This window comes from Hylaeus anthracinus, unplaced genomic scaffold (assembly GCF_026225885.1).
Source record: "Hylaeus anthracinus isolate JK02 unplaced genomic scaffold, UHH_iyHylAnth1.0_haploid 12002, whole genome shotgun sequence".
Taxonomy (NCBI): Eukaryota; Metazoa; Arthropoda; class Insecta; order Hymenoptera; family Colletidae; genus Hylaeus; species Hylaeus anthracinus.
Window position 1 is genome coordinate 10,851,975 of NW_026534349.1, and position 19,093 is coordinate 10,871,067.

At 37.8% G+C, this 19,093-nt stretch overlaps 2 protein-coding genes across 5 annotated transcripts in view; one reads left to right on the forward strand and one right to left on the reverse strand.

Annotated features, from left to right (window-relative positions):
* Positions 1-12,873, reverse strand: part of LOC128892036 (protein sidekick) — a 48,883-nt gene extending 36,010 nt beyond the window's left edge. For all 4 annotated transcript variants that reach the window (XM_054152080.1, XM_054152078.1, XM_054152079.1 and 1 more), the window contains exon 1: positions 11,776-12,873. In XM_054152080.1, coding sequence (XP_054008055.1) covers positions 11,776-11,893 — 118 coding nt within the window. In that variant the 5' untranslated portion in view covers positions 11,894-12,873. The remainder of the gene's footprint in view (positions 1-11,775) is intronic.
* Positions 12,874-16,116: 3,243 nt separating this feature from the next.
* LOC128892075 (small ubiquitin-related modifier-like) lies at positions 16,117-18,853 on the forward strand. The gene is made up of 5 exons (XM_054152172.1): positions 16,117-16,238; positions 16,359-16,427; positions 16,509-16,586; positions 17,323-17,394; positions 17,477-18,853. Exons 1-5 carry the CDS (start codon positions 16,224-16,226, stop codon positions 17,537-17,539), a joined length of 297 nt encoding a protein of 98 aa, XP_054008147.1. The 5' UTR covers positions 16,117-16,223; the 3' UTR covers positions 17,540-18,853.
* Positions 18,854-19,093: the final 240 nt, after the last annotated feature.

Here is a 19,093-nt window from a genome sequence, read left to right on the forward strand (position 1 = left end):
CTCTCTCTCTCTCTCTCTCTCTCTCTCTCTCTCTCTCTCTCTCTCTCGAGTTACATAAACGAAGATAGCTGCAACAAATAGCTCCGTCTCCTCCACGTAGAAAAAAAAAATAATTGTTAACATTCCAGGTGTATTTTCGCGGATCGACGGAAACCTGCATCGATCCCGCCATCAAATTCCCGGCGTGTCCAGTCTTCTTCGTGGAATAGTCTCATCAGGCAACGGTCGCGGCGCGTATCGAGTCTTGAAAGGATTCCTTTGAATCGAGTCATTGCTCGCGCACGGTTCCCCTGTGTCCGGTTTTAGTCACTGCTAGAAAGTCCACTCTCTATTTCTCCCTGCTGGAAGTTTCAGCGTCGAAATTCGGCTGAACGAATCGTTTATTTTCGGGAGTAACGTCAAATAAAGGGCCGAGAGTAATCCTCGGATCCCAGTGAAACATATTCATCTATGCGAACCAGATATCTTTCGCCTGGCGTTCATTTCCAAGTCAAAGGAGATAGGCAGGGAGTGCAACATCAGCTAAAACTCGGCCCCCGAGTGATCTTCCCGCGAAAAAGACGACCGTACTCGAAGGTCTCGTGGCGCGAGGACAAACCGAGGATTCTTTATGCGATATTTTTCCTCCGGACCGTTGACGAGATTGAAAGACGGGGTGCGTTTACAGCATCTCTATCGAAACTTCTGCCTCTTTCAGGGATAGCCAAACTCCTGTTCACGAGTACGTACTACCTTGTTTTTATAACTTCTTCGAAAGTTATTCTATTGGGTTGTCGAGAAAGTCGCGAAGTATTTTTTCTTGATTTTTCAAATGTTATTTATTTATATAAAGGACAAAGATCAATCCATGATGTATAGCCCGTTTTGTTCGATAACCTTTCGCCACCGTTCAGTGAGTTTCATAATTCCTCGTTTATAGAATGACCTGTCTGTCGGCGAAAAACTGACTAAGGTGCTGATTAACAGCCTCGTCGGAATCGAACGTTACATCACGCAAAGAAGCTTGAAGAGCGCGTAACAAATGGAAGTCCGATGGATGTGGTAACGCATCCCATTCAAGCTCCAGTAATTTTTTAATTATTGCTTCGATTTTCTCATCATCATCCGCGATGGGTCTTCCTGGCCGAGGAGCATCGCTGAGATTGAAATCACCAGCACGAAATTTCGTGAACCATCGTTGGCACTGACGTTCTTGTAAAGCATTGTCACCGTAAACTTTACGCAACTTTTCGCAAGCTTGACTCCCCTCCATTGAAAAGCCTAATCCAGTTTAGCTTCTCCGCTCCACAAAATTGAAAACGTAAGCAAACATTTCTTTCATTCCTATCTCGTTCCAGTCGTACAGGAATCGAACCGTCACGGGGTTCAGGTCGTTGGATAGTCGTCAAAGGTTTGCACTGTGCTCGCGGTCCGTCGTTCCAGTTGGTCGCCTATTCTTCCATAAAGGAACTCGTCCCGATCGGACGGCACCGGGAGCACTTACGTGCGTTCGAAGGCACGCACACGCGTGTGCCCCTACGCGAGGAGACGAAGAACAAAACCGAAAAGAAGAAGTGGAAGACGAGAAAGCCTTGCCGGGGGCGGTCAGTGGCCTCTGCACCAGCTACCATGAGACGACGGAACCGCTGCAGCCTCACTCTTTACGCGCTTAGAGGCCTCCACGGCGAATAATAATGGGAATTATGGCAAACGACGACTAGGAAACTCCTCGAAAGGAACCGTATTTTCCGTCTCTGTCGAGATAACGTCCCCTTAACGAGCGACGAACAATGCTGGAACAACCGAACCTCTGTTCGCGCTCCCTCGAAATCCCACTCGATTGGGACTTGCCTTTATGCAAACGGTAAATATTTCACTCGAAGAAAGGGAACGGAGTATTTTCAATTCCGTGAAACGTCTGCGGTTCGTAAATTAAATAGCGGATCTTTATTTCGAGATAGTTGACGGTGCATTTTTCATTTAAGAAAGTAAGTTTTTGTTTCAACGAACGAGTTCTTTTAACCGATAAATTAAAGTAAATGGTAACTGGTGGATCGTTCTCTCGAGAGAAACTCTCTACAGCTGATAAACCGAACGATGTATTTTCATTTCGACGAATAAACCGTCTGCAGCTGATAAAACCAGACGGACCTTGCACAGAAAAAAGCAAATAACATTTTACTTCAATGGGACCGTTTTGTGGCAGATAAGGTAAACGATAATCTTTCACTCGGGACAAGGAACGGTGAAATTGTGATTCAAGGAAGCAAACTGTCTGCAGGTGATAAAGCGTGCTACTCGGAGTATGCGAAAAAGGTGTTGTAACGTGCGAATTCGTATGGCAACAAAAGTTCACGCTAGTAGAATGCATTCTGCAAGTATGTGCTCGCATTGCAGTCGATCGTTGCCACCTGAGCAAGCAGACGTTACGATAACAATAATACGCAGCCCTTCATGCTTCTATCCGTTACTCAGCGAGCGTTTCGAGGCAGATATTTTCGATTACCGACGAATACAAGCGGGATACACTAGGCTCGTTCGATGCAGCTGTGTTTAACACGGTTTTGATTTTCATTCAGAATTCGATAGCCACTTGCAATGGCGCAGAATAATATTAATCCTCGCAACGTAACTCCGATACTCATTATACTCATATCACACACTCATAATCTACATTCTTGATATACACAATCCTCTATACTTCTACCAGTTTTGATTTTCATTCAGAATTCGATAACCACTTGCAATGACGCAGAATAATATTAATTCTCTATAGCTCAACTCTGATGCTCATTACTGATTATCATTATACTCTTGACGTCCGCTTTAATCCCATTCTCAATACAGCTCATCCCGGTCATAAATCAATAGTGCAATCTACAAATAATCACTTTGCAACGATTATTTCACAATTTCTTTCAAATTCGAGCCAAATGCATCCTTAAATATGTCCTAATCTATGCACCACTGCTGACGTTAATAATCCACGTCATATCAAAAAATTTCTTCCCCAAAAGCCAAACAATTACTCTCCTAAGGTTTCAAATAAAATTCTAACCATCTCTGTCCCCGATATCTAAACTTTTCAGTCCGCAATCCACCAGTTCCAACGAGACAGTGAATTCGCAGATCCCGTAAACAAAAGCCTATTATTATCCAGTCACGGTTCACTTTGTTCCGTCACGGGTGACGGTCAACTAAACAGGTGCCTCCGCTCGGAGCTTTCGCCTCGTTTCGAACCCCTTCGTTCTCTATACGCGAACTTCGTCATTCCATTCGCCAACTTTTCTCCTATCTTCCACTCCGTGCAGGCGACCTCGAACGAGAACGTCGACGGCGAAGTTTCCCTTTGTCGCGGCCACCGCGTGCAATCGGAAACGCGAGGAGCTCGGGAAGAAACGGAAGGTGTAACGCGGCGAAACGAATGAAGCTGCCGAAGGAGAAAAGATGACGATAATGAAGATGATGCGGTGAAGAAATAAAAGGGGGAAAGAAGGTGAGGGGAAGGGAACGGGGGACATCCGGTCGACGAGTGTGGAAGGCATTCAGACACGTACTCCTCGTCCCCGTGGCAAGAGAGCAACGCCTCGTGGAAAAAGGGCCCGGGGATACCGTGTGGCACGTAAGAGATACGAACGAGCCGGGACGAGGAACGCTGGAGATCCTTAATTCAGGTTCGTCTTCATGTTTGTCTTCAAGTTCATCTTCATGTTCATGTTCAGAAAAAAGTAGTAGCTGTTAGAAATTGTGAAAAACGAAAAGAATCGAGACGAGGAACGCTGGAGATCCTTAATTCATGTTCATCTTCAAGTTCATCTTCATGTTCGTCTTCATGTTCATCTTCAGAAAAAAGTAGTAGGTGTTAGAAATTGTGAAAAACGAAAAGAATCGAGACGAGGAACGCTGGAGATCCTTAATTCATGTTCATTTTCAAGTTCATCTTCATGTTCGTCTTCATGTTCATCTTCAGAAAAAAGTAGTAGGTGTTAGAAATTGTGAAAAAAGAAAAGAATCGAGACCATATTTGATTAATGTAGGCTTGTTAGAAATTTATTTTCTTAACGATTATAATACAAAATGCCAAAGGAGAAGAGTTCGAATTCTCAACGACCCGTATCGGTTGACTTATTTAGTCGGACTGAGGGTCGTCGCTTTCTGTCCCTGCTAGGACCCCGTCCCTCTTTCTGCTTTAAGGAAAAACAGACCTTTTTCCTCAACGCCTTAAAGTGGCAATCGTTGCATTTCAACAACGTTCACGTTTCGAGGATTATTTCTGGATTCCATGCGTGAAAATGGACGGATTGTTTAAGAAGTAATAAAATCAATTAATAACTCGTAAATAGGAATTTTCCTATCACTAAAAGAGACTCGAGGTTGGATAGAGATTGTCCAAATAGGCGTATAAAAATTGCAAGGGTGCAGGTACGACCTGTAAAAGCTGCAGGTATGGTACTAGCCAAATACGAGTCATAAACGTTGTCGGAGAGGTCAAGATTTGGGAAATCCAGGGTGTCGAAAGTTTCCAGCCTGCTCTCCAACACAGGTCAGGAACATTGTTCAAAATTTAAGTGTTCCGCAGTCCATGCGAAAATAGGGAGGGTTTAAGTGATTCGTTAGACTGCAGTGATGGGCAAAACCCTAGGCTTCGAATAAATCTGAAGTTTGGCGATATGTTTGTTTCGTTTCCTCTTTAGAACATTTTCCAAAGAAGGAAGCGAGACAAACAACGGCAAACTTCAGATTTATTCGAAGTCTAGGGTTTTGCCCATCTCTGTTAGATTGTATTCGAAATTGTTTGAGAAATAGAAGGCTCGAAAGTTGGCACTTATTGCTGACGTAATTATTTATCCTATTGAGTGTTGAACTCGACACTCGGAAGTGGTTACGATGAAAGACGAGACTAAGGGGTGCAATTGCCAAGTAACGACATGCAAGTAGATAGATAACGTCAATTTAGCTATTACAAAATGCAGCTGCCTCGCGTGATCAATTGAGAAATTAAAATTAATTGCGTTCCATTGTCAGGTGAGAAACATTTGAAATAAAATTAGAAATAAACCTCGAGCCTGCTAAACATTTTTAGGTAAGCAAATCATGCTTGCTGGACCTATAATCAACCATATTGTTACTTCTAGTGATTGTTAACCTATCTGATAACTACGTAGTTGAATTAATTACTTTACATTTACAAAACATAGTATGATTTATCCTTAATGATTATTTATATTTTTGCTAATATCTCTGGAACCGTAAGAAATATTGAACAATTTTTAACGTAAACGTTAAATCGGTCTGAAATCGTATAAGTAACAAAAATGATTAATAATACTTCCATAAAATATTAATAACAATCACGGTTCAGAATAAGTATTCATTCGAGACATTAATCGCGAGGAATTTGTCAATATTTTAATATCTATTGATTGGACCAACTATATATTATTTTCTGACGATAGTTAAATTAATTGTTAACAATATTTGTTTAAACAATGATCGAAAATATGATTTTGCTGTAATATTAATATTTTACGGATTCTTGCTTCGATTTATTCGGCTAGATCGGTCGAGGACTCCGCTTAATGAAATGTACGACGACTCGCGAGTCGAGAGGCATTTTGAAATTCGTTCGTAGCCATCGCTGGGCGATGCCACGACAGGGAAAAGGTGCAGAGATACCTGGCAAAGCGAGAGGAACGCTATAGAAAATGGTAGAGTGGAACGGAGGCCAATACACGAAGAGTGCGGAGGGGGCCTACTGCTCGAGGACCAGGTAAAGGCCCTTGTCCTCTATTGTGCTACGGTTTGAGCTGACGCCAGTGATAGATACCTTTCCTGGCATTATGTGCACCCACACCAGCAAACAGTCACCTTTTACACGGTACAGGTTACCGAACGTAGCACGCCGCCCTTTTTATCCGCGGATATATCGCGCGATGGTGACCACAACGACCTGGAAACACGAGAAATCTCGTCTTCCCGTCGATCTACCGAACCCGACACCAAAACCACCCTATACATATTCGCGCGTGACCATCTTATTCCCACTAATCATAATAATATTTAATCATTCGTTCAACCCCCGGAGCGACACCTCTTCTTACGTTCATCATACGTTACCGAAGCAGGAAGTCATTACCGGCTGTAACTCGGCGAAACGAGCGTTTTTAGAGTGGAATATGTCGATTCTACGATAAGTCTCTTGTCAAGACAACCGAGGCGTGGTGAGAATGCTAATTTATTATTATCGATCCCGATACTTTTAACCCTTTAAACCCGTGGGATCTCTCCGTTTCGTTGTTCCAACGAGCAAATAACAGGTTCTATCGTCGAGTTTCTTTCTAGAAGTAAAAAGTTAGTCCGCGAACGTTTCGAATAAAATTCAATTCATCTCAAAGTGCCTCGAATATCCAAACTTCCTAGTCTCCAATCTAGCAGACGGTGAATTTGCAGAGCTTTAATCGAAACCTAAGGCTCGTGTTTTCTCGCGAATTTGCTCGATTCGTTAGAAGGAAGATCGGTATTAAATTGACACGAATATTCCCTCTTACAGAAGATTTAAGGATTCAATTCGATCTGGTGCCGACCGAACTCCAAACGTCTCTGTTTTCCGTGCACTCGTCCCTCGGGATCGTTCGACAATTTACCTTTACACCAGAATGCATTCGCATGCCCTTTACTCGGCTACATTATGTCGACCATCGACCTGGAAAGAGGAGAATGCTCGTTTTCCTGGGACGACGGCACGAAGTGCATGCCAATTTTTCGTATGCAGTATTTCTGCTGCGGGGGAACTGCTTGCTGGCGAAACCATACGCTCGACTATGTCTTTTGTTTTTTTTTTAATCGTTTTGTCGGCTTCCTTGTTATGGCGTTAAGCCGCTGTTCGAGGCACTTCTTCGCTCGAGAACCGTCCAAAATACTAAACGACCTTTATTCTACTTCATTCTCTACTTTATGCAAAATTTATTCCGAACTCGGAAACTTCTGCGGATACAGAATGATATTCGATGAAGATACAGTCAAGAGTCTTCTAACTTTTTGAACAATTTTTCATGGGCACTTTGCACGTGAAACTTACGCCAAGTGATTTTGTCCTCTTTTATAAGAATATCACAGTTAGTATCACTATTTCTATTCATACTGCGATATTGTATACTCTGTATGCACTGAATGATTAACGCAATGCATAATACAATTCCAATTTTATTCAAGCATTAATTCCTAATAATTCTGCAAGTTAAAAACTGAAACATCCTCAATCTTAAACCATAGAACAATGACTTACTACTATGACAGTACTTTGTGTTTTTCGTACTTTGTATGCACTGAATGATTAACGCAATGCATAATACAATTTCAATTTTATTCAAGCATTAAGTCCTAATAATTTGGCAAGCTAAAAACTGAAACGTCCCCAACCCTAAACCACAGAACAACGCGAAGTAACTGTTGCAGTTGTCCGTGCGTTGGCCCAATTCTCTGAATTCGTTTCCTATCTCTTATCTAGGGGGAGTTGCCTTTATCAATGGCCCACATTGTCTCAAGGAAAATTTAATCAACGATTCTCCCCCATCCGTACAAAATCACGGGCGTGTTCCACGTACAGAAATGGAATTCCGTCGTTTGAACGGGTCTCGGGTATACATATATCGTTTTCCTCGTTCGTGCATCGTGCGCTTTTTAACGACGGTCATGCACGTGAGGGTCACGTGCGTCGATACGCATGCAATTAAGACGGCACACGGATGCACGCGCGCTTTAATACTAATTATCGGTTGGGTACACCAGCAATGAAAGCGTTTGTACATAAAAGACGCGCGAGGCGAATCCGTAAGTCACTCGACTATGCTCAACTATGTTCGACCGAATAATAAAGACGCACGGAAAAACGTTGAGAAAAGATCTAAATTATTTACCGTTTATATCGATGAGTTATTTGAGGCCCTTGTTCTTATTCTCTGATGAACACTGTACACTGTGCTATGAAAATTAAATTCTCGATTCTCAAAGTATTTCAGGGACAGGTAGAAATAGACGGAGAGCTGGCTACGAAAATTAGAAATGATAAGGTGCAGCGAAAATTTGTATTTAAAAACACTCCTTACTAGATAACAAAGACAATAGCGCTGCAGCCAGAAGTCGCTTCCGAGACTGAAAGCGTGGGCGGGCGGTCAAACATGTTAATTTTTAATCAAAATAAAATGTTTTGAGCGCAGCCCTGAAATTTTGTGTAGTTGTAGTCTTTAACTGTAGAAATCGCGTAAAGCTATTGCCAGAAGTCTTGGTCGGGGCTTATTTTATCTAGTAAGGAGTGTTTTTAGATATAAATTTTCGCTACACCTCATCGTTCCTGATTTTCGTAGCCAGCTCTTAGACTAAAACAAAACAGATTTTTCCACGATGCTAGCGGCGGCGCCATTATTTATACCGATATACGGGCGAGGGACCGCGGCACGTGCTCGGTATCCTTTGCAATCGTCGACGAAGAGGTCAACGGTTTAACTTCGTTCACACAATTGGACGGATTAACGTCGTAATAAATCTCAATTAGGGCGGCTCCTACGCCACGCTCTCGGACATCATGGGGGAGATTTTCGTAGATTTTTATTTCCCCCAGTGTACGAGGCGACAATCTCCGTGCGAATCCCCGCAGGTGCTTTGATTCGAGTCCATCGATATGAATGCATTTCGGACAGGATCGCTCGTTGTCTACATCGAGGGATCCTCCGCGTGTCTTCCTCGATAAATAACAAATCGATACTAATACGAAGAATAAAATGAACGAATTGAAGATGAAATTGTACTCGTTCCTAGCCGAAGATTCGAATTAGAGTTATCAGCTGTAGAAATATTTGTTTGAACTGAAATTATTTTTACAGTGGGTGCAGAAAGTATTCGTACACCGATCAATTTCCAAAAAAGATATGTAAAATTCATAGAATAAAAAAAAAAAACATTGATTTATAAGTATATAATACTTCTTTCGTGGGATTTCCTTTTGATTTCATAGTTATTGTAACTTTTCCAAGGATTCGATTAACTAAATTATTAGGTATTCGAAGTGGGATCGAAGTTTCATTCAATTATTTTCTGTGGCAGTGTTTCTATAAATAGACAATCTAATTTTTTAGACATCGATGGTGCAACAGTAATGCAACAGTAATAAAATATTATGTATATATTAATTATTGATAAAACGAAAGAAACTTTCGGGTCAACCTAATACTTTCCTGGAAATTTGATGTTTTCTAATTCGCACGGAGCAATAAACTAATGTGTTTACGTTACAAACGCTACTGTAAATGGTTCGTCATAAGAATCGTACAAACACTTACTGCTTTTATACTTTCACCCACTTTTCGCATCTTTTTGTTAATTTCACAAAAATTATATTAACTAGTAAATGTTGTTCGGACTAGATTAATCTTAGAGACTTCCGAGAATATGTAAAATATCATCGATTATAAAAAAAGAAGTTAAGAAACTACAATTTCACAGAAAAGTTTTTTGGAAAATTGATCGGTGTACGAATACATTCTACACTCACTGTATTTGATACTTCAATGCTCGCGAAATAATATATTATATTATCACATAATAGAGATCAATGTATTCGAAGGTTGATATAACTCGATTATATCGGTTTAAACTAGAGCTATGAAATACAGAGGCACAGAATTAATTTCTACGCCTAATAAATATTAGGATAGGATGATCCAATCCACGTAATTTACATGGCCGAGGAACACGGCCATTACTTCCTCGGCCCAATCATAAAAACAGACGTAAATTTCGCGACGATGTTTGGCGGTCGTTTTACCGCACAGAGCAACTTATAGCCCATTAACGTTTCGCGTACAATCTGCCCTTGGTACCATTCATAATCAAGTGCATTGCACAGCGCGCGAACACTATGCGCGCTGGCCCATCGATACCGTGGCAATAAATCCAGTGATGGGCCAAATCGTAATCGCAAATACGAATACGATTGTAATCGAATGTTCTCGAGTTGTGATTACGATTGTAATCGCATCTTTCCGAGTTGCGATTACGAATACGATTATAATCGTAATCGCAAATTTTTCTGCGTTCACGATTGAAAATTGTATTCGCAAACTTTTCTGCGATTACAGCCCGTATTTTTAAAGCTTCACAGCCATAGAAATTCTCAAAAAACTTAGAAAACTTAGAGAATCATACATTCGTCGAAATCAAAAATGAAAAATTTTCAATTAAAATTCGTGCCCATAGAGATGGATAGGGTAACTTTTCTACAAAAATTTATTTCGACGAAAGCATGGTTTTCTAAGTTTTTTTAATGTGAGAAATTGATGTCGGTTTTGAGTTAAAGAATTTCTACGGCTGTAAACCTTTAAAAATACGGTCGTATTCGTAATCACAACTTGAAACGATGGGATTACGATTACGATTGGAATTTCTAATTAATCGCGACAATTAAGTCGATCGAAAGGGAAACCGTTGGTTCGAATCGAACGTTCGTTTACCAGTTGGTTGTACGCGAAAAGGATTTGATCAGACGCCAAGAAATCGTTTCTTCTACTCGGCAGTGTTTCCAATGTTTAAATCGTTGCATATCAGGCCTGACCCCTTTCAGGAAACGTTCAACCCTGTCGCTGCACGTTCACGTCGAACCTTCGTCTTCGTCATGGATATCGTAAACGCTGAGCGTGTATCCTGTTCTCGTGCCAGTCTCGTGACAAAGCGAATACCATTTGTACGTTACAACGACGACAATTACCGGCGAGCTAAACTCGCGAATAGTTTGTCGTGCGATCATTCTTCGCCGGTACGAAGTCAGGTAAAATGATGTCAACTGTGTGAACAAAAATTTCATCCGTATCACGCGTCTCTCCATCAGGATCTACACGGACGTGATTTTGAAAATCGCCTGAATTTTTGTCAGTGGGGTTTACAGCAATATGAAAACGATGAATCGTTTTTTGAGAGAATGTTGTAGACAACAATTTTTCGTTTCCATTTAATTTTTGAACTCAAAGATCATTTCAAGGTCACGTAATGCACATATCTGAACGTATTTTCACATCAGCTACACGATGCGATAAAAAAAAATTATACATTTACACGCAAAAAAAAAAACATCGATAACCCTGTAAACTCCGAAAAAAAAATTACCCTAGAAAAAAGAAATCTTTTGCAATAGAATGGTTTCTTCAAACCATTCAAATAGCATACAAAATATTGTTTGTACCCCCACAATTAGAGGAGATATTTAGGTGGTCTTACTTGGATGGATCACCCTGTATATTGGATAGAGGTATCAATGAAAAAAAGAAAAACATTCATCGTTTGCTCGGAAAAAAATTATTAAAAATACACCCACTTACCGCGCGCGCACTGCGGTATGGGGCCTTAACAGGTCGACTGCCAAACAAATATTCTTGAAAATTTCTGCTAGGATTAAATATTTTTCAAATTATTGGAATCTACTTATTCGAACGTCTATCGTGATATTTATTTTTCTAACTTCATAAAAATTTATGAATTTCATTTAAATCCGTTTCCTTTGACGCTTAACTTCCAAGATTAATTTTCTTACTTCCTCAGTGAAAAGCACTGTCACCCATATACGAGGGTGACGAGGCGTTCAACGTGTTAACAGAGCTCGTCTGTTCCCCCGAATAAAATTCTGCCGATCTCTGGTTGTCGGCGTGCGATATTGTAACGATAGTTGAGATAAGAATCGATATCGCGTAAACGTGACGAAAAACGTGAAACAACGCGATGTATACGACGAAAACGGGCGCGAAAACTCACCAGTGGCGCAGGCGCTTCCAGCGATCCAGATGAAATAAACAGCGGCAAACAAAATCCGCGTCCTCGTGGTCAGGAAGGTCGACAGGTCCGCCACCGCATTTCTCCATGGCAACTCCATGTTCCTTGATAAATTCTGCCCGAACCACTCTCTGTCACTCGCACCTCCTTCAACACTTCACTACGGAACGTCGCAGAATCGGCACGATCGAGTCACGCGAAACAAAACCGACAATTCCTGGACGCTCTCCGCATTTTTGAGTTCACGTGGCGAGTCTCGAGGCTCGATTACGTTTTCCTTCGAGAGGCGTAACGGAAGAGCATTACGGCGTACACCTGTGAGACAACATTCCTCTTACTTGCACTCGCAGTCCCTCCTACTTTCGTGAAACTGCCGATCATGTAGCATCCGTGACGTTTTCCATTCGATTTTCGTGTAGGCACTTCCTCTTCTTACATTCAGACCGACGCATCAAGTCTAACGCTTCTATCGTCAGATTAATTTTAACGTATTCCCGAAAACTTTTTTACGGTTCGTCCTTACATTCTGCATTTCCGTGACCGTGCACCGTATGCGCGTAAAACACGTTCAGATTTGATAGATCATTGTAATTGTCGTCAAACTAAGGTGAATGCACGAGCTGAGAATCGTAATCATTCGAGAGTCGTTGTATCGATAAAAAAAAAGTGTACAGATCGTTTGTGAGAAAGAATGCGACCGATTCTGACGTAGTAAATCGTGCGTGTTAAAAATGGTAAAATCCTTGTCGATGCACTTGAATTCACACAGTAGAATGGATTTTGTATAATAATTGTAAACTTGTAAAGTTTCGATGCTTTCTTCGGTTCCGTTTGTCCCTTCAGGTAAGTCCCAGGTAACGCAGCACGAAACGATCACATTCACCTGGTAACACCTGGCAATCACCGTTGAATTACTTCGAATTTCGCTCGCACGTTTTATTATTAAAATGAAAACCACACACGGAAAACTTGTTTTAAGAAACTCCGACGGAAAGCGGAAACATTCGTGACGCGACGCGTGATCCGAACTGTCCCGTGAGTTTCGTTCGAATTACAAAGTTTTGTTGACCGACCGTCATCGGCCGCGTTCACAGGAGGTATAAGTTGAAATCGCAACCACGAGCATGCCGCGCTGCGGCAGCCGCACGTCTCCACTAGCGTTCGACCAATCAACTGAAAGATACGACAGCCACACAGGGGCCAAAGGCAGTGATGGGCAAAACCCTAGACTTCGAATAAATCTGAAGTTTGCCGATATGTTTGTCTCGTTTCCTTCTTTGGAAAATGTTCAACAGAAGAAACGAGACAAACATATTGGAAAACTTCAGATTTATTCGAAGCCTAGGGTTTTGCCCATCTCTGGGCCAAAGGGGCGTTCTACAATTTCATACGCAGTGGTTGGCATCAGTTATTCCAGGGCCGGCGTGACCTTTTGCGGGGCCTGGATTCACATTCAAATACTACGATTAAATTTTACAACGAGGAATTGTTTATTTACAAATGCTATTACATATTGGGTTGTCTGGAAAGTCCATGCCGATTTTTGGTAGGCGGTACAGGTCTGAATATATCGGAATGGTTGAAAACAAATAACATGTGTACATCCCTGAAAAGGTGCAAAAATTGTGGAACAAAATGGCACCTATGTAATTCAATAAATATATATTAAAATTCAAACGTGTTTTTGAAGTTTTCTTAGAAACTGGCACGAACTTTCTGAACAACCCAATATTATATATTTTTTATAATATGAATATTAAATAATAATACTTTGATGATTTTTGTCACTCCTTTCAATTTAATCAGCGCTTGTCTTGTATTGTATTTGTTAATGATATCATCAGTTTGTAAAAAGTTAATCAAAATCGATGCCTTTCAATTCGGTAATTTTCGTAGACCGCGTGGACGGGTTCCGACGAACGCGCTGAACCTGCCTTGCGTCGGCCCTGAGTTATTTGCTTAGCATCTATTCGCCATAGATGTAACGTCCATTACGAACTGCAAGTTCGAACTGGTTCGGACAAAAAGAGCTAAGAAGATCGATGAATTTTTCAGGCTAATAACAAGAAGATTCGAACAGGGAAGAGAAGGGGATATAGTAAACAGCCATAGTCTTATAAAGATAACTGTAAATCATGAAGACTGTATAAGGAGTCCTAACTGTGAAGTGTAGAAGTGTTATCAAAATTTCGAGATTGAAGTTATGAATATTTCTACCACTCGCGGCGCAAGTGAGCACAGACTACGATATACAGTATATTATCATATATATATTATCACTAGACTGCGGATTTTTATGCATTTATAGGAAATTTGAATGTGCAAGGAACTACAAAATGCAAACGATATACAAGAATATAAAAAAGATTGAAAGTAAAGTTCCTGTTATAATATTTGCAGAAGAAATAAATTCCTATTTCAATTAAATTTTTATAGGCACGTTCGCGAAGCTTTTATTTTGCATAAAGTTGCGCAGTCTAATTATCACACATACACATATGACATATATAGCGTAGTCACATATATATATATATATACATATATATACATATATATTTCTTAGAGAGTTGGATCTCCTTATACAGTCCTTATGCTGTAAATCTATATTTATATTATATGAAATGACCTTCCTGTATCTAGCCTCTGATATTAGTTTGATAGAGTTTGATACGTGGCCTGATAATCTATTTCTAAAGATTCTTTTCTCAAAAAACGGTGCAAAATACAGTATAGCCATCTAGCGGTGAAAAGGTCCAATTATTTTTCCTAGTGGGATCATTACTAAACATTACTAACAATAGAAATATTTGCATATTCCAGCTGATTACGTTCGATAATGAACTTGTAATTATGCTACAAGCAATTTGACATGATAATTAAATTAGAGAAACATCTATTGACCATTATTCTTCTTGCAATGAGGTTTTAAACAACTTACACGAATGTCGTACTCTTTGCTAAGGAAACATGTGAAAGACGATGTTCTCATGTATGAAACAACGGTTACGAGTACAATTTATTGTTTACAATACTTAACATCAAATAAAAGTATATAAATGTTTATAAAAAAAAGAAGAATAATTATCAACTAATGTCGGTATTTAGTATTGCCATCTAACGAGATAATGCCCAAGTTTGTCGCACAATAGTTCCTCCTTTTACTTGTAGATGGCCCCATTTACTGTATTTTTTACCGACATTATGGTAATATACCGATAGGTCGGTAAAAGACGCTGAAAATAGCGCCATCTACCAGTAGAAAAAGGAACCATTTTACGACAAACTTGAGCGTTTTTGCGATAGAGGCGCTGACTAAACATCGGAATTTTAGTTACACTCTTTCAACGCTAGATGGGGATATTGTTTTCCCCCATGAAATTATGCTTTGAATATTAAATATATAATATTCTTAATATTATAATAACATATTAATAAAGTTTACCTTCATTATACGTGGTTCCACTGGCACTCTAAACCTGTGTAAGTATTTTACACAACTATACTAGATCCTCAAATCTACTTCTAATGTAACGATATATGTTAAGGCACTTTTTCAATAACATTCCAATTAAATGCATGCATTTTCATTAAACTTATCGATAAAGTGTTTTAGGAACACGTTATTGCAATCGATCGGTTAACGAATTTTATTTTAATTAACGCATAAGTATTTTTCGATTAAATATAAATTGTTATCAAGTAATTCGTTGTATGTAAATATTTTCGACGCCAACACAATTATCGTATTATCGATGGCAATCGTCCCAAGTACATAAATCGCATTCTTTAAAAACTTGTATCACATTAAAATCAAAATTATTAAAGATTCAAATATTCATTTGTATGATATAAATTCTATTTCAGAATAATCTCTATGCAAAATATACTTTTAGAATATAGGTTTTTAATAATTGAGAAAGTAGTTATAGTAATAAATTACAGGACGTAAAGGATTTTCTTTTTGTATTTTTCAAATATTTATTTATTTGTAATATCATTGTTACAATATTGTTATTTCAAATGTTACAAATTTCATAAAAATTTATAACAATAGAAAGTATAATTTATAAAATTTGAAAATTAAAGAACGTTACGGTACAAATGAAAATGATTCGGTACATAAGCTAATTACATCAGCTTTTATCATCATGAGAAACCGAAGAAAGGAGAAGATGAAACTTCTTTGCTTTAATGTTTAATTGGATTATATATGACAATGTTATTTAATTATCCTGAAAAATCGAGGATGCATTTTCAAACAAACGATATGGTCGAGAAACGACGTCTTTTCGAACACAAATGCCATTAACGTTAAAATTTTTATTTTTAGAAGGCTGTGCAACTGACAAAAGCACGGCGCCATATTGCGTGCTTGTGTTTGGTTACTGTTCTGGCGCGTGGTCGAGAATTGTTATATTTAATTAAATACCATGTCCGATAACCAGGTGAGTCTGTTCAGTTTAACGGACGATTCGTTAATAATAATTTTATACGATACAAATGTGTCGTAATATCAAAATGTACGTTCATACACCGAATCTAATCGGTCTAACCTTTCGTGTTAGGAACAAAAACCCGAAGCCGGCCCTGGCGACGCGAATTCCGAATACATCAAGCTTAAAGTCGTTGGGAACGTAAGAACTGCCGGTTTCATTTTCCGCATTATCACCTTCCTGCGATGATAATCCATGACCATCGTTTCACTTTTTTTTTAGGACAGCAATGAAATTCACTTTAGGGTAAAGATGACTACTCAAATGGGTAAACTGAAGAAATCGTATAGCGATCGTGTGGTTAGTTCCTTTTCGTTTAAAATATACGCGTACAATTAAAATAAGACAGTACTTTATATATTTTGACGCTGGATACATTATCTTAAGGTAGTTTTTAGAGGTTTCACAAGTTTCTGTAAAACAGTTTCACCTTCTACAAAATGTATGGATAAGTAATTTTTACTTGGTTTCCAAGGAAATTAATTATCGCAATATTGTCAGACATTTTGTTTGGTAAGATATTAGTTAACACATAAATTTACTGTAACATTGTCGTAGTTTAATTCTTGAATGATTGCACTGAATCCATCCAAGAATGCTCGTAACTAGATTTCAATTTGATTAATCTCTTTAATGCTATTCTATACTAACAATTGCTTAAATTATCTTGAATTGAAATTAAATAATTTATGCCTGTGGTATCTGTGTTTGCAATTTAAATATTATTAGTTGTAAGACATGTATCTGATTTGTGACTGACGTATCAATACATTTGAAATCAAGGTCTTGTCAATGTTTACAAACACCAAGGTGTGTAAAGTCATAACTTACAGAACCACACTTGTAACTGAACATTTCAATTTTATTTTAAACTGATAATTTTGGTACTGTTCCTTCTACAAAATGTTTAATATAATACTATTTCATGTGTTACAAAAAGTTACTTATCATTCATATTGTACATTGTTTAGCAAGTCGAATTTAAATGTACATTATAGGCAGAAAAGAAATTTATAAATTATCAACTTTTATTTAGGGTGTTCCTATGACATCTCTAAGGTTTCTTTTTGATGGTAAAAGAATTAATGATGATGAAACACCAAAGCAGGTAATTACAACTTTATAAGTATCTAAATTAAACATTTTGGAAATGCAAAATAGGAATTAATATCGCATAATTATTTTTTCAGCTTGAAATGGAAAATGATGATGTTATTGAAGTATATCAAGAACAAACTGGTGGTCACTACTGAAGAAATTAAATCAATTATTCAGTTTTAATATCTTCTAAAGTGAAAGTGACTATCATAAAGAAATGGACAAGTTTATCAGTATGTATATGTATGTTATGAAAGCATTATGTAATTTGGTTTTTTTATGTAAAATTTTGATGTGCTGTTCTACATTCCTGTATTGAGGCAAGATTAAGGACATTCGACAGTCAGTTTCATGCAATATTACCCTACATTCATCAGAAGTAAAAAAAAAAGAAGAAAATAACAAAAGAAAAAAAATCACCTTTAATGTTATCAGTTTTGTCTATTAATAATATCTGACAATGTATTTATATTTTTTAAGTTTCTAAACTCGTAGATCTAAATTTCAGATGTCACGAAAAAAAATGTTAATTATAACACGATAATTATTATATAGTATGAACATGATTTAACAAAATTGTTGCATTTAAAGTACATCTATAATAAAAAAAAAGAGTAATTGTAATATTTTCTGTTTGCCTTGTCAATGTAATTCTAATGGTAATAGAAGTATTTTTAACTTTGAAAACGTAAGTTAATAATACCCAAACAGTGTTTTTTCTTCTTTTGACGATTATAGAGTAATTAATTTATTGTAAGTAATGTGGATGCTTTTCGAGGAATTTTCATTATTATAGTTTACTTTTAAGACAACAAATATCGTTACATTTATGTAAATGTTAATAATGTTTTTTTTAGAAACACAATTTGAATAGCATCAGCGAAAAATACGGATCAAAGGACTTTTGATCTGTTAAGCTTGAAAGACATATAATTTTAATTCGGAAAATATTGATTCTGTATAAGCATCTCCATTACAAAACATTTACTCTATGATTTAATGGAATAAACTTTCTACGAATTGTAATAAAACTTATTCTTGTACAGATAAGTAATACAGTTTTGTTTACTAATGTGTAAAAGTTGACCGGCATTTTTCTTTGACTGTCATATATTTAAACAGCGAATTCTTGGAAATAAAATAAACTTCTTTTGAAATAACGAAAACAATTTACATAATAGGCATTTCTATAGTTAGAACGGATAAGTAAGGTATAATAATTAACATTAGTAGTATTCTCTTTAACGAAATGTAGAACGCGTTTAATGGTAAGAATGCTCTCATATAAATAGGTTCCCATTTCCGTATCAAAGGCAGAAAATGATTTTGATATAAACAACATTGTAATAATCATTAGATTAACGTTTACTGGGTTTCATCGATTTCACGAACAAGTTTACATCTGCCTAGAGCGCTAAATACCTGTAATAAATATCTAAGAAATAAAATTAATTATTCATCTTTCTCTATTTATTTTATGCAAAACTTAAAACAGTGATTCTTAACCTTTTAATAAAGACAATCCCAATAAAATTCGTAAGGACAATTTTGCGAAATTTTCTGCACGATTATTACTTATAAGAATAATTAATTTTCTTTCACAAAAAATAAAAAGGCATTACAATTATTCGTGGCGCAGTGATTAAGAATCATTGGCTTAAGAAATAGTTTCAGATGATTATCGTTAATACAAAGTTTTTTCGTTTAAT

Coding starts and splice junctions, on each gene's coding strand:
- LOC128892075 (XM_054152172.1), top strand. Junction 16,428..16,508: donor AGCTTAAAGTCGTTGGGAAC/GTAAGAACTGCC, acceptor CTTTTTTTTTAG/GACAGCAATGAAATTCACTT. Junction 16,587..17,322: donor AATCGTATAGCGATCGTGTG/GTTAGTTCCTTT, acceptor ACTTTTATTTAG/GGTGTTCCTATGACATCTCT.